This window comes from Piliocolobus tephrosceles, chromosome 13, assembly GCF_002776525.5.
Source record: "Piliocolobus tephrosceles isolate RC106 chromosome 13, ASM277652v3, whole genome shotgun sequence".
NCBI lineage: Eukaryota > Metazoa > Chordata > Mammalia > Primates > Cercopithecidae > Piliocolobus > Piliocolobus tephrosceles.
The window spans coordinates 90873079-90889333 of NC_045446.1; the positions used below are offsets into that span (position 1 = coordinate 90873079).

Sequence of the window (16255 nt, forward strand, 5' to 3'; positions counted from 1 at the left end):
GGTGTGCATCTGTAGTCCCAGCTGCTTAGGAGGGTAAGCCCAGCCCAACCCACAAAAAAATAAATAAATAGGCTGGGCACGGTGACTCACACCTGTAATCCCAGCACTTTAGAAGGCCAAGGCAGGCGGATCGTGAGGTCAAGATATTGAGACCAGCCTGGCCAACATAGTGAAACCTCGTCTCTACTAAAAAATACAAAAAACTAGCTGGGCGAGGTGGCAGGTGCCTGTAGTCCCAGCTACTTGGGAGGCTGAGGCAGGAGAATTGCTTGAACCCAGGAGGTGGAGGTTGCAGTGAGCCAAGATCGCGCCACTGCACTCCAGCCTGGCGACAGAGCAAGACTCTGTCTCAAAATAAATAAATAAATAAACAAAAATAAAAATAAATAAATAAAAAATTTTAAAATTCCCTCTGGATTCATTCCTCCCCTGCAGGCATTTGTGTGTATGTGTCTGTTTGTACATGTGTGTTGAGAGGGAGAGATTGTTTCATTTGACTATGTGAATGCAAAGGACATTCCAACTTTGAAGGGCTGTGACATTGTTTTGTTTGGACATTTAAGTTGAGCGTATAGTTGACCCTGTATATTCAGGAGTTCTGCATGCACAATTTAACCAACTATGGATCAAAAATGTTGGAAAATAAATAGATAAATAATAATACAAATTTGAAAAATATATAGTATAACGACTATTTTCATAGTTTTTACATTGTGAAAGGTATTACAAGTAATCTAGAAATGATTTAAAGCATATAGGAGGATGTCTCTAGGGTATATGCAAATATTACATCATTTTATATCAGGGACATGAGCATCCACAGTTTCTGGTATCCACAAGAAGCCCCGGAACTAATCTCCCACAGATACTGAGGACTGACTGTGTGCGCACAATCTGATGTGGGACTTTAACCCATCTGTTTATACAATTATTTGACACAAATGTTGACCGAGTGCTATTTATTTGTTTATTTTGCCAGTGTACCCATCAGTGGAACCAGGATGGTTAAAGGCAACTTATGAAGGCAAAACGGGACTAGTTCCAGAAAATTATGTTGTCTTCCTCTAATACTATTTAGTGGATGGCAGTATCTTCATGGTATCCATGGTAGCGAATAAGTGCTATGATTTTATCTGACACAGATACACAGGGATCAGCCCACTAAGTGAAAACGGTCCATTTCTATCAAGTTCTTCACCAGCAGACTATGTAGCTCCTTATTAATGGAAAAAAAAGATTTAAATTTTTGGCCATTCTTTTTTGGTTGGTTTCTTACTTTAAAATACCTTGCTTCTGAAAAATGTATTTTTGGATAATATGTAACTCTCCACAATGTCTCTTCCATAGCAATTGTAGAGTTTCAAATACTGTATTAAATACTATATTCCAGAAATTTGGAAACCAGAATCTGCTATAGGGATTTTGAGATCTGTCCTTTACTGCCTGGCATTCTCTGAGGATCTCTGAAATTGTTAGTTAAAAAGGTAATTTAAATTGTTCATTTATTGTTTTTTTTTTTTTTCTTAGAAATATACTGCTTTTATATATGATTGTTTTGCTGGTCCTAAACATTTCAAGGATGTAAGTCTTTAATATAACTTTATTTGTTTTCCAAGTAGATGATAATATTCAAAAGCAATAATGTATATGGTATATATGAAGCAAGCAAAATTAAGTCATACACTGACTCCACTGTAAACAATCTGTCCAGAATTCCAGACACCTTCCATTGGTTTAGCACAGGGATCAGCGAACTTTTTCTGTAAAGGCCTGATAGCAAATATTTTTGTGGTGGGTTAAATTTGGCTCATGGGTTATAGTTTGCTGACCCCTAGTTTAGAAGGTGTATAAAACTATCTTCATAACTTTGAGAGTTTTATAAAATTTTACATTAAAATATACTGATAAATTATATGCACATATTTTCTACCAGTAGCATTGTAGTGGCATCACAGAAGAATATTTACCAATCATGGGAAAACTGTAAAACTAGAGTATCAAGGCGTACAACTTCACTTCCACTTGGAAGATTGTAAAGTGTCAAAGTATTTTAATGATAATTTAATTTGGACTTTTGAAATGTTCTCCTACAAATCAAAAAGATACTTGAAAACGTTACAAGGGAAGCTATGCCTTCTGAAGTCTATCCTTAGTTGAAACAGAAAATAAACACAAAGGTACAAGATGCTTAAGTTACTTTGAACCACAGAGGTTGAAATTGTTTTATGATCTTTAGCAGAAATAAAATCTGTCCATGATTTTCTTCTTCTGTGCCTTTTAGTTTACAGTCTGTATTAGCAATTTCAGTCAATTTGTAGAGCATAGTAATAGGTATTTACTGTCCACTTATATATATATCAGCATGTGGTCATGCACGAACCATTAATTCTATATTTCTATTTCAATAATTCTAATATATTATTTCTATAAATATAATATCTATATGTGGCAAAGAGCCTTTCTTTTCAAGATTCTGAAAAGCTGGTTACCTGACCTTTGAGTGCCACAGTCCTGACCTGTTAGTTCTTGACATCTTACTTCATATTACTTACATCATATTACTTCAGAGTTCCCCACTGTGCAGACTCTCAGGTATTCACCGTATAAAACTCTTTACATGCAATTATAATCTGTAATCTCGATCTCTTCTACTTTAAATTAATGTTTCTAGAATTAGTAGGTTAAATACACATATACACACATAACTGTGCCTCAGAAAAGTTATGCTTTTACAAATAAAAAGAATAAGATTAGAATTAACAAGTAGAGAGAATAACCGTTGGCAGAGTCAGAATCAGGAATAAATATCAGTGAATCAAAATAAAAGAATGAAAAATATTCTGTAATAAAAATTAGCAACGTAATGTAAAAGTTTGATAAAAGACTATCTTTCTCTTTTACCTCTCACTGTTGAGCTCCGTACACTGTAATACCGTCTGTTGCTGGATCTTCTTGGTCTAGGTCCTTGGTGACCTTAGTAGTGATAACAGCATTGCTGACACTCTAATTGCCCTCTGCTGGAACAGAAGGTAGTTTCCAATGTACCAGTCCCTTAGTCTATACGGCACCCTTGGTTTAAGCATGCTTGCCATCATCTGGTATCCTGCTAGATTAGAATCTCTTAAAAGCAAATTGGTTTTCTTTCAAAGACCAACTTGACTCCAAAGAGAGATTCAGAATCCTACTCCTCCTGCTGCTGCATAAAGAAAATCTCAACCTTCATTTTATTTGAACACAGACCAAAGTGTTCCTGCTTCTGAGTTGTCGAAAGCTAATTCTACGGATGTTCCATTCAGGTTTAAAGCTTTTTTACTGCATAGGACGTGGATATGAAGCCTAACTCCTGTATCTGATGGCAAGACATATGTTGCAGCCACAGTACTGGCTATGGTCCCTTTGCTGAAACAAGCTACAGAAGCACTGATTCAAGTTGTGCTTGTGCTTGAAGTTTTAATCTTCCAGATTTGTGAGGATGGCTCTTTTTCTTTCATAATGGATTATATGTGTAAGCAAGTCATGGCCATATACTGGAGATAGGCTGAAGCTGCTTTTCCCTTAAAGTAAGTTTCCTACAGATAAGGTATTTATGAGCATTGAGAACGTCAGGACATGTACTCTAAATCACACAGAATGTTAATTCCACAGGAAGGCAATGCCAGACATTGGAAGAGGATCACATTCAACTTCTAATAGTAGTCCAATAACAAAACCTTACCTTTTCAGAAACAATGTGAAGATACATTAGAATTGCCGCATCCATACCTTCAACACATGCAACCTGTGCATCCCAATCACTGCTTACAGTATAATCAGTATGACAATGAGATTGAGGGGGTCTAAATTTAAGTTCATCATCTCCTGTGTTATGTGAAAATATCCCTCAGTACAAAACATTTATGTATTTCACAGATGACTCTTTTGTTTTGCCATAACGCTACCAAGTTTATGGAAACTAGTCAACTGAAGGATTTTTCTGTTGTGTTATGTGTAAACGTCCGAACAGTAAAATCATCTTTGTATTCCTGTAACGTTCATGAAGTATGAGGAAGCGCATTTCTCCTTGTTTGATGTGAGTGGTTTTGCTTGTTGCGTGGGTTGCCTGTGCTTTGTAACTTGCATGAACACAACCAGGTTTCTCAACAATGATTTGTCTGCTGACTGTTTTCAGAGATAGTGGAGGAAAAAAAAATGTGCCTTAAAACCCCAAATTATCTAGGTTTCCAAGTAGGAAAAATAAAGATACATATGACTTTTATTATTATTCTATGATAATTAGCTTTATATAATGTGGCTTCCTTCTTAAAAATTCACTATGTTGTGAGGCAAACAGATTTCTTACCATAATCTGGTATACCCTGCTCACCTTCTCACTCCTAGCACCATTCTTCTGGTCTGTGTTGAAAAGGGCATCATTCATGTGGTTTCGGTTTAGAAGAGTCCCTCAGAGCTTTCCCTCAAGCAATTTCAAATTGTACTAATACGTTAAATTATGTATTCAAGATGCCTTCTTTGGCATTTAGAACCCCAGCTAGACTTACACTTTGACTAAAGCCAGAGGCAGACCAATTTAGGGAACAGATTTTGTTCTTTGGCTTTATGATACATTTGTAATTCACAGCTGTTAGCATGACCTCACATCACTGCGTAGGACCCTGAAATCGTATCTCCTGGTCAGGTCACAAAAAGGAACAGAGGCTTAACTATTGTCCAGAAGTTACTTCCCTCTTGACTAAAGGTTTCTCCATAGGGTAGACATTGCTATTTAACTTTGCCTCCTATCCTTTTTTGTTAACCTTCCAAAATCGAAACACTTTTAAGAAACAAAGATAATTTTCTGAACAGTCTGTGTCCTGCCTGTCTCCTGTTGATTCACAGATACAATATCGAGCATTCATCAACTAGTCTCAATTTCCTGAACACATTCACTGTATCCCTCATTGTCACCATTATCCCCCTGCTTCAAAATGTGCCTGTTCCACTTGGTAATAACCTTCGGAAAACTCAGGTTTATGAATGATGTGGACTTTTAGAGGATCAAATCAATAAATTGGATTTTTTATTTTTTGAGGGCAGCTGCACTCACTGTTTTAAATAGTCTTACATAAGAATGTTGACAGCATTCACAGTAAGCCATTGGCAGAAAATTGATCTGCATGTCCTAGACCAATGTTTAGAAGGTGTTCTATGGTTTAGGGAGCCCAGCCTGTCATTCCTTTTCCTCTTGGCACTCATGAGAGAGATGCCAAGTTCAGTGTGAATTTTTCTTGGAGAAATGGAGTCTGTGTGCTTACTGAAGAGTCCCAAAAGGCAGAGATCATTTTCATTTATTGCCATCATAAATATTCTCCACCATTCAAGATGCTTGTGTACAGGGCTACTTGGCAAACTAAAGTGTTGGAGGAGGCAGGGGCTGAAGGTGTCAAAACCTCCTCAGTAGGATAACCACTTTCTCCCCTTTGGACCATCTGCCATCTTTCCCCAGTATTTCCCGTGGTGTTTTTGCATCCAGAGTTGACAGCAACTCAATTTTGCCTTGAATTTACTCAGTCTTATAGATTAAAAATGTGCATTTTATATAAAAATGCATTTTATATAAAAATATATGGCTACATATACATATATATATGAAACGCACACTTTTAATCTCTATATGGCAGCATTTTTGAGGTTTTATATCTGTCAGTGTACCCTCAACTGCCTCCTTTTTGCAGAGAATGATCCCCACAAGAACTGGTCTAAGAACACTGTCTGCACATGGTTTATACTTAAAATCCAAGATACCACCACATAACAAAGGTTGGGATTTTCAAAGTCCTTGATTTCTGAGCTGAAACCTTAACAAATAGGGAATTTGGCAGGGAAGACACCTGGGTTTTTAATTCAGAATCCTATTTATATACTGTTAAAATTTGAGGTACTGTAGTTTATATAAAAGTCAGATGTTTAGATATTATATTTCAGTACTAGGAGCTTCTTTGCAGTCATTAACTTGACAAATTAAGTAATAAATATAAAAGTGATTGTCCATAAATTATCATTGAATTTTTTGTTTATTTTGTAGTGTTTCTGTATTTATCTGCACTTTGTGTATATATACACACGTACATGTGCCAACATGTAAATAACTTCATGTTTCTTCCTAATCTGAATTGCTACAATATTTTTAATGTATGGTTACACTGTGTTTTAAATTACTTTAAAAATAAACTTTGTAAGCACATTTTAATTTAGTCTTTGTACTTGAAGACCCACTGTGTTGGAGGGCAATTCTCTTGGCTTTATGTAGAGAAAAAAACAAGGTTTCTGGTACTGTGAGTGATCACTTTGATATGACTAAATCATAGCAGAGTTTGGTGACCTTCTCCTCCCAAATTGGTATTCTGCAAGCTTTGGAAAATGTTAATGTTGATAACCTATTAATAATGCAGGTATCCACCAAGGGGAGAGGGAAATGGGTGAGATGCAAAATACTAAATATAACAAGCACACAAGCTTACCTGAAAATATATGTTTGTAAAAGTTTCCAAGTGTACTGTGAATGAAATATCAGCGTACAAATTCTTCCCATCCATTTTTATTAGTTTTATGACCCTCTTGGTCATGACTTGACTTCTAGGTAAAACTTTGCTTCGCTGCATCAAAAAAAGAGAATCGTGTATTTCTTTTGCATTGCTCCATAGATTATCAGAGTGCAGCAAATCACCTTGCCAAAACTAAGCCTCACAGGTTGACCATTGGACAACCTTTGCTTACACATAGGTTGTAGTTTTCATCAATATCAGAGAAAAAGAGATAAAGTGATGACACAACACCTGTTAAGTTATAAGGATTAGTGTTAACGCCAGTATAGTTAAGCAGGAACGGGCTGTTAGGTTAGATATTATAGATTATTGTAGATGAGCTACTGTTTAAGAATGTTGGTTAAAAACGTTGGCCTGGAATCCCCTGTAACTGATATTTTAGAATTAAAAATGAATTAGCTTCCAGTGGTCAAAGCTGGAATGATTTGAGCCACAAAATAATGCAGTATTGAATGACTGGCTTATAAAACAAAGTATAAAATGAATATCCATGAATCCACATGGATATCAATGACAATAAATTTCACTTATGTAAAAAAACGAGGGAGAAGAGAGAAATCTTTAGAAAAATATTCCAAGTCATAATTGGAGTTATAGTTACTCTTCCCTCTAGCAGATAGAATTTAATCCTCTCCTGTTTAAAGGTGAGCTAGACTTAGTATCTCATTTCCAAAATTTAGAGTATGGAAAACTGTCATAACTTTACAGAAAAGAAACCTAGTAGCCACTGTCTTAACCAAGTGGTAAAACTTAATATCAGGGCCGGGCGTGATGGCTCAGGCCTGTAATCCCAGCACTTTGGGAGGCCAAGGCCGGCGGATTATGAGCTCAGGAGATGGAGATCATCCTGGCCAACACGGTGAAACCCCATCTCTATTAAAACACACACACACACACACACACACAAAACTAGCGGGGCGTGGTGACGGGTGCCTGTAGTCCCAGCTACTCAGGAGGCTGAGGTAGGAGAATGGCGTGAACCCGGGAGGCGGAGCTTGTAGTGAGCCCAGATCGCGCCACTGCACTCCAGCCTGGGAGACAGAGCGAGACTCTTTCTCAAAAAAAAAAAAAAAGACAGTATCACTGATACCATGTGGTTGACTTGAACCCCATAATATGTGATGTGAAGAGCACTTCCCCTCTGTGATTTTCTTTCCCCAAACTCGTAATTCCAGTGTAACCATTAGAAAAACATCAGATAAGCCCAGATTGAGGACGTTCTACAGAACAGATCTAAGCTTAGTACTCTTCAAGACGGTGGAGCTCATGAAAGATAGGTAAATACTGAGCAAAAGTCACAGATCAGAGGAGACTTGGGAGACAGGGCAACTAAATGCAATGTGGAACCTTGGACTGGATCCAGGAACAGAAAGGAGGCAGTAATAGCTGGGCGTGGTGCCTCGCGCCTGTAACCCCAGCACTTTGGGAGGCTGAGGCGGGCGGATCACCTGAGGTCAGGAGTTCAAGACCAGCCTGGACAACATGGTGAAACTCCGCCTCTACTAAAAATAAAATATTAGCCAGGCGTGGTGGTACATGCCTGTAATCCCAGCTATTCAGGAGGCTGAGGCGGGAGAATCGCTTGAACCGTGGAGGCAGAGGTTGCAGTGAGCCGAGATTGCGCCATTGCCCTCCAGCCTGGGCAAAAAGAGTGAAATTCCATCTTAATAATAATAATAATAATAATAATAATAATAATAAATAAGCTGGTGATGTCCAAATAAGGTCTAAACTTTAGTTAATAGTTTAAAAAACAAGGTAACAAAAGTACTCAAAAAATAGTACTTGAGCTGGGGATACTTATATCATTTTGGGTATTTAAGTGACTTATTAAAGAATTAAACATTTTCACTTGTTCCCCATTAAATTTTGATCTATGTGTGCAAGATACATCTCCTATTCATCACTCAATCTCAGACTAGAACAGAGTTGGGCATACAGAAACACAGTAAAGTAAGCCCCTTTCATTAAATGAACAAATTCGTTAGCAAAAGCGCATTCATTGTAAACCCTTTAATAATTGAAAGAATACGGTTGTGGGCATGTGTTTTTGTGTCTGTGTCAATTCTCCCAGGAACAGTGGGATCATTCTTCACCATCCATGAATATATGGATCTACTCTGGAGTTATTTATGTGTTAATGGGGTAAACAACCCTCTACACACGTGAACATGTCTTAAGGGCAGAGGTTAAACAGATTTTCTTCTGTCATTACCAGACCTAGCAATACTTGATTGAGCTGAATAATATGGGGGTGATGTTGAAGAACTCAATTTTCTAAACCATTAAAAAATATTCCAAATTTGGAAAATTGAGCTATATTAAACTTACAGTTGAAGTTTTTGAACCAAATAAGTTGTGTTGTTAACTTTGAAATTGTGTATAGTCCAAAACTGAAGACAAAATTCTTTTCAAGTTTCTAACATGACAGTTCTTGCTATTAGGGAAAAAAGGAGGGGGCTATAGATAAGAACATGGGTGATAGATAAGAACATTTGAATCTTGTTGGAATAAGATACCCTGGGGAATGCAAATCCCCAAAATACTGGTTGACATGCTTGCAAATGCTGTTTCTGGGTATTTGGGGTAAATGAGCCAAGCATAGCATTCAGCTAGACTCTATTTGTTGACAGAAATAAGTTATCTGGAATATTCTACCTTTCCAAATGCCAGGAGCCAGTCTGCTGAAAAGGATTCTCTGGATCAGCCTGTGCTAGAGGGAGGAAAACAAAAATATGTATTTCTAATCCTCATAGATGTTTACATTCATCATATCACAGCTTTACAGACCTTTTTTTTTTTTTCTTTTTTTCGAAGAATGGGTCATAAGTTGCCTTTGCAATTACCCAATTCAAATAGCTTTCAAATGTATTTTTGGAGCAACTGGAGCAGAGCATTTTCTTGAGCAGAGCATTTATTTTCTTCAAATAAATCTTACTTGGAACCCAATACGTTAAAAATAAGAGTCAAGCTGCTAGCCTCAGTGCCTTCACGTGTGCGGAAAAATGTCTACCCTTCACCCACGCATGTCCACAGCTGCGTTTTTTTTTGAGCCAGTCTCGCTCTGTCACCCAGGCTGGAGTGCAGTGGCGCCATCTTGGCTCACTGCAACCTCCCTCTCCTGGCTTTAAGCAATTCTTCTGCCTCAGCACCCCCTTACAGATGTGCACCACCACACCCAGCTAATTTTTGTATTTTTAGTAGACACGGGGTTTCCTCATGTTGGCCAGGCTGATCTTGAACTCCTGACCTCAAGTGATCCGCCCACCTCAGCCTCCCAAAGTGCTGGGATTACAGGCGTGAGCCACCGCACCCGGCCAGGTCCACAGCTCTCGCATCTCCATGGAACACTTAGAGCTTTTCAGAGCAAGGTTACCAAATAATTTAGTCCAAGCCTCTCATTGTGCTAATTAGGAAGTTGAAGACCATATTAACACAGTTTCAGCAGAATGGTGAGCTCTTATCTCTTCTGTAATCTGCTACCAATTTGTGAATCTGTGGGGAGAGCAGCTTCTCAGAGTGTTTGATCTTTGAGAAGTTTATTTGGAAAGGATATCCTTTGATAAAGGATAACTTTCCTGGTGGGTACACATGGAACAAGAAGGCAAAAGATAAGTAAGACCCAGCTCACCTTGGCTGTTACAATGAAGAACGTTTTTGCGGGGAGAGGATATACAAAAATTTCAGAAAACAGGCATGAAAGGTCTAGTCCAGTGCCTTGCAACTAGTAGGTGTTACTCAATTGTTAAGACTTAGGGGTTTGAGTGTGCAGCTTTCTAATGCAAATGTTAACAGAAGAAGTGAAATTTTAAGCTTCATTGAAAGAAATCAGTGCCTCCAGTGTATATGATACATAGCCATTAATCAACTGTTTCCCCATGCACTGTGTCACAGCAAACTCATCCTTCCAACTACCAGACACCGTCACTGGATATCTCCTCTGCTCTTTTTATTTTTCCAGGAAAGAAAACTAAGGCTCTGGCAGGTGAATTTATCTGACTTATTCATTGTCACATCATTGGTATATGGTAGAGGTTAGACTCAAACCCAGGTATTCTGACTTGAAACCCAGTAAGTACTCTTCATTGAACCACCTCTTTACTACACCGAGTGGAGTATGGTAAGCTTTGGCTACCACACTTGAAAGAGGTATTTGGCAAACTCGACCTTCTCCAGAAGAAAGACGAAGATGGTGAGAACCTTATCATGTGAAAACGCGTTAGACCTGAACGTCATTACTGACTGAACTTTCGACCTCTTAAAAGCTATTTAGTTGCAGAATTTCAGAACTGAATCGGAATCTACATTTTAACAAGCTCCCCAGATGATATGTATAAACAATGAGGTTTGAGAAGCACAGGTTTAGCAGAACTATGAACAAATTCTTTGAGGCTGAAGGCAATTTTTTGATGTTTGAGGGCAAGATACGTCTAACTACTCCAAAAGCCAAAGGTCACTGGGAGAAGTCACAATGATTGAGATTTAGGTTCAAAAACATAATTATATTGCCACGTCTTCCACAAACGGAACTCAGGAAACAGCTTTCAATCACAGGGAGTGTTTGAGTGGGTCTAGATGACCGCTTGTCAAAATTTCACAGAATAGAGAAATTCAGTAGGCATCTGAACACATGAAAATTATTGTATAGGACCTATTCAAGTCATTGGAGATCCTGAGAAAGTTAGATATATTTCCTCTTTTCAAGAGATCCATGGTTTATTGTGGTAACATGTACAGATCAATAAAATATAATACTATAAAATGCTAAAAAGATTAAGCATTGGGTGCTTAGGAGCCTGAGACAGGGCACTATTCAGAAACTGGGAAATAGCAGAAATGATGGAAAAGATAAGTAGGATACAGAGAAAGAAGAGTGGATGATTTTACCTGGGTGGATGATGTTATCAGCCAACCAAATTTTGGCAGACGTGAAAGGCTAACAGGAATAAGACCCCAAAGCCAAAAGGAGCAATCCCACCCAAGACAGGGGATTCCACATCACACCGGGGAAAAGGCTAATAGAGGGACTGGGGAGAGGGAGGGGATAGAGTGGGTGAAGGGAGAGTTGGGATGAGCTGCGTTTATTCTTTCAACCAACATAGTGCCAAACACTGTTCTGCTTGTTAATAACTTAAAAATTAGACATGGTTTTTGTGCCTGAAAAGTTCATAGCTCAATGAGGGAGACAGATATGTAAGTTAAAGACCACGGTACATTTATTTTTGTACCTATTAACATATTTTAGGATGACTACAGTTAACAATAACCTATCATATTTTTCAAATAGCTAGAAGAGAATCATTCCAGCTAGACGAGTCTTCCCAACATAAACAAATAATAAATGTTTCCCCTGATTTGATCATTACACATTATATGAATATGTGAAAATATCACATGTACCCTGAAAATATGTACATCTATGTATCAATGATTTTTTTTAAACTCACAGTACAAATGAGGTATGATAGAGGCACAAAGTATAAAAGGGGCACACAGTAACCCAAGTTCAGAGAGGAAAGAAAGAGAGGATTAGAGAAGGTTTCACACCCAAAAGGAAACATCCTAACTAGACCCTGAAGGACAGAACACCAATAGAAAACGAAGACAGCTAAGACCCACTGATTTCAACAGAGTTTCTGACGGATTAAATCTAATTCAGAATGACCAGGGGTTTGACTGCTTGCTGAAGCATGTTGGCCTGTGAGTGTGGCAGGATGGGATGAGGTAAAAACGTGCACATTGGCAGCGTGAGGGCCAAGCTGAGAAGGCAGGGAGAGTTTAGGGAGGATAATGATGCCATCAGATTTACCTTTAAGAACACTGGACGGGGGACGGGTATGAGGGTGTGTGTGTTTTGGGCACTGTAGGAGGGCTGAGGAGGCAGTGTTGCATTGACCCAAGAAATGAACAAAGCCAGTTCAAGAAACTGACTCATTTCAAAGGTCAAGGTGACATGACATGGCCACTGTTCTGAATGGATAATTTAGGGGATTCGAATGTGGCTCAGATGTCTCTAAGGGTGCTAAGGAAGGATCAGCAATGCAGGCAGTGAAGAAGTCACCAGAGCTGAGAAAGGCAGCTGAAGAAAAGGAAGGGGGCCTAGTGAGTGGTTAGAATTAGTAAGTTTGGTGATGTGGGCTGACCTGGCCAGAGCTATTCCTCTTTTTCGTAGCTCTGGAGAGCACAGGCAGCAATGCTTAGAGATTAACTGCTTAATTCCTTTCATAAAATCAGGGGCTTTAACTTGGGTTCCAAAGATGGACCTTAGGGCGGTCTGTGAATTCCCTCCATTAAATACTAGGTGCTTTGAGTCTCTATATGCATATTCCTTTCCAGAGAAGCCTCCATTGTTTTGATCAATTCTCAAAAAACACCCCACATTTGACCCACCTGCTCGCCACACTAGAAAGCACCAAGAGACTGCTGCATACAGAGTGGCTAAAGGCTGTGGCTGGAACATCTGTTAGAGGCAAGTATCCGCTCTGTGGAAAGTGGGAGTGGAGTTTAACTTGGAGACAACTTAATCCTTCCAACATCTGGCTAAGAAAGCAATGAGGCTCAGCAGACTCAGCTTAAAAGCTCAGGCGAGCCTACAGATGGTGCCTATTCTTGTGATGAGGGAACACCCAATGAGACCACAATACTTACCACGGGGAAATTTGGGCTGGGAGAGCCCGTGGGATTGCAGAGCATTTATACACTACTTCTCAGACTGCTCTCCGGGCCGGGGTTGTGGCCTAGCGGCCGAGCAGATTGATTTTCTTCTGGTTTGTGAACCCAAGAACTCCATCTGCCAGAAAGGATTTTTTCTGGCTGTTGCATCTCAAGAGGGCTTCATCATCGTCTCTCCCATCCTGGGCCTTTCCGGGAGTTCGGGGCAGGCCTGCCTTCACTCTAGCCAAGGAATATTGGGTAATGCACGACACAAAGCTGTGGGATTGTAGAGTAAGTTAAGCTGTCAAGCTTTGCCCGGCCTTTCCTGCTACTCGAGGTAAGTCTTACCTGCTGCAGACCCCCCTCCTGGGTAGGTTTCTAAAGTACCTCGTTTAATTAAGGATGCAAGCTCTAGAATTAGAGGCTCTGGGTTCACATCCCAGCTCTGCTACTTGCCATGTGACGTTGGGCAAGTTACTTAACCTCTGTGCCTAAATTCCCCTTGTGTAAATTGAATATAAAAATGATACCTTCCTCAGAAGGCTACTATGGGAATTCCATGAGATGGTATTTACCAGGTGTATTAGTTTTCTATCACTGCTGTAACAGATCACCACAAACAGTAGCTGCAAACAACACAAGTTTAGCATCTTACAGTTGTGGAGGCCTGAAATTAGTTTCAAGGGACTAAAATCAAGATGCTTACTTCTTTTTGCATTTTACGGACCCCCACCCTAAAGTCCATCCTTAGAACCCAGGTAAAAAGCCTTGACTGTATGGGAGGAATTAAGCAATGGATCTCTAAGCATTGCTGCTAGTGCTCTGCAGAGCTACCAGAAAGGGGAATAGCTCAGGCTGGGTGAGTCCACATCAGCAAGTTTACCAACTGATTCCAGCCGCTCACTACACCACTCACTTTTAGCTCCTTCTTTCAGCTTTGATACTTCCCCAGGGCCTGCATTGCTGATCTTTCTTCGGCACCTCACAGATATCTGAGGGCTCTATTCTTTTCAAGATTCTGGAAGAGAATCTGTTTCCTGGCCTTTTCCAGCTTCTAGAGGCTGCCCATGTTCCGTGACAACCGCCACTTCCTCCACCGTCAAGCCAGCAGCATAGCATCTTCAGATCTCTCTCTCTGATGACCCCTGCCTCTGTCACTATGTCTCCTTCCCGCCATCTGTTCCTTTCCTTTCACATTTTACTATAAGGAGCCAAAAGGAACGAGGGTGCACTTTGAACACTTTGCTCGGAAATCTCAGACAAATATTCAAGCTCATTGCTTACAAGTTCTGCTGTCCACTTAACTGTGGGACACAATTCTGCCAAGTTGTCTGCCACTATATAATGAGAATCCCCTTTCCTCTAGTTTCCAGAAACAAGTTCCCCATTTCCTCCTGAGTCCTCACCAGCAACACCTGTAATCTTTATATTTCTACTAACATTATGTTAAGATTTAGGTGTTCTCTATGGCAACATACATTTTCTCTAATGTGCCCCTCACCTCTTTCAGAACCCTTGGCAGCAGAACCTTTAACATCCGTATTTCTATTAACAGGCTGGTCAAGGTTATAGAAGCGTTTTTCTTGTGTTCCTTAACATGTTTCCACTCTCTGCCCACTGCCCAATTTCAAAGCAACATTCACACTTTTAGATATTTGTCGCAGCAGAACTTCACTTCCAGGTACCAAAAATCTGTATTAATTTCTGATGCTGGTGTAACAAGTTACTATAAATGTAATAGCTTAAAACAGTACGGATTTATGAACTTAACGTTCTGGAGATCAAAGTCTTAAAATCAAAATGTGGGTAGGGTTGCCTTCCTTCTGGAAGCTCGAAGGAGTGAATCTCTTTCCTTGCCTTTTCCCTGCTTCTAGGGGCCACCTGCGTTCCTTGGCTCATGGCCTTTCTTGAATCACTCCAGCCTCTGCTTTGTCATCACAGCTGCTACTCTGATATACCCTTCTGCCTCTTATAAAGACCCCTTGAGATTATATAGGGTTCATTTGGATAATCCAATATAATCTTTCCATCTCAGGATCTTGAATCCTATCTGCTTTATACCTTTTGCCATGTAAGGTAATATAGTCACAAACTCCAGGGATTAGGTGGTGAATATCTTCAGTATGCCATTATTCTGTCTATTGTACCTGCTTCTCGGGCTTTTGTTTGATTGGTGGCCAGTGCTAAAATAACTCTAAGTAAAATAGGAGTAAGAAGGTCATCCTTAAATACTTAAACGCGGTACATCAGTCACTGTCCAGCTGGAAGACAGAAATCACACCAGTAATTAGAACAGGTTAAAATTAATATAAAGGTTTATTAACTACTAAAAGGTTAACTACTAAAACTACTATAAGCTACTAAAGAGCATAACAGAATTATATATATATATATATATATATATATGCACACACACACACACATGCACACACATATATATGTATATATATTTTTGAGACAGTCTCGGTCTGTTGCCCAGACAGAGTTCAGTAGCACGATCTCGGCTCACTGCAACCTCTGCCTCCTGGGTTCAAGCAATTCTCCTGCCTCAGCCTCCCAAGTAGCTGTGACTACAGGTACATGCCACTATGCCCGGCTAATTTTTGTATTTTTAGTAGAGACAGGGCTTCACCATGTTGGCTGGGCTGGCCTCGAATCCCTGACCTCAGGTGATCTGCCTGCCTCAGCCACCTAAAGTGTTGGGATTACAGGTGTGAGTCCCTGTGCTCAGCCCTTAACAGAGAATTCTAAGGAACACAGAAATAGCAATGGCGAAAGCAGTTGCTATCCTAGGGCAAAGGGAAAGTACCAGGGGACTAGTAACTTAATGAACCCCTTGAGGGCTGACATACACACCTTATTGGAGAGGGCACGACTACCACAAGATACACAGCATACTGGTTGCCAAAAACTTCCTAGAGGGTATGAGTTGGGGCTGACCATTTGTGGTGGGAAAATTAGAGGGTGACAGCTGGTTTGCCAGGACTGCTTAGGTGGGTGCCACTGGGCCAGGTATATCT

At 39.8% G+C, this 16255-nt stretch overlaps 1 protein-coding gene across 1 annotated transcript in view; it reads left to right on the forward strand.

Annotated features, from left to right (window-relative positions):
* The window catches only part of ARHGAP42 (Rho GTPase activating protein 42), a 321711-nt gene extending 315493 nt beyond the window's left edge, over nt 1-6218 (forward strand). The window contains exon 24 of the mRNA XM_023208003.2: nt 980-6218. Coding sequence (XP_023063771.1) covers nt 980-1068 — 89 coding nt within the window. The 3' untranslated portion in view covers nt 1069-6218. The remainder of the gene's footprint in view (nt 1-979) is intronic.
* Nucleotides 6219-16255: the final 10037 nt, after the last annotated feature.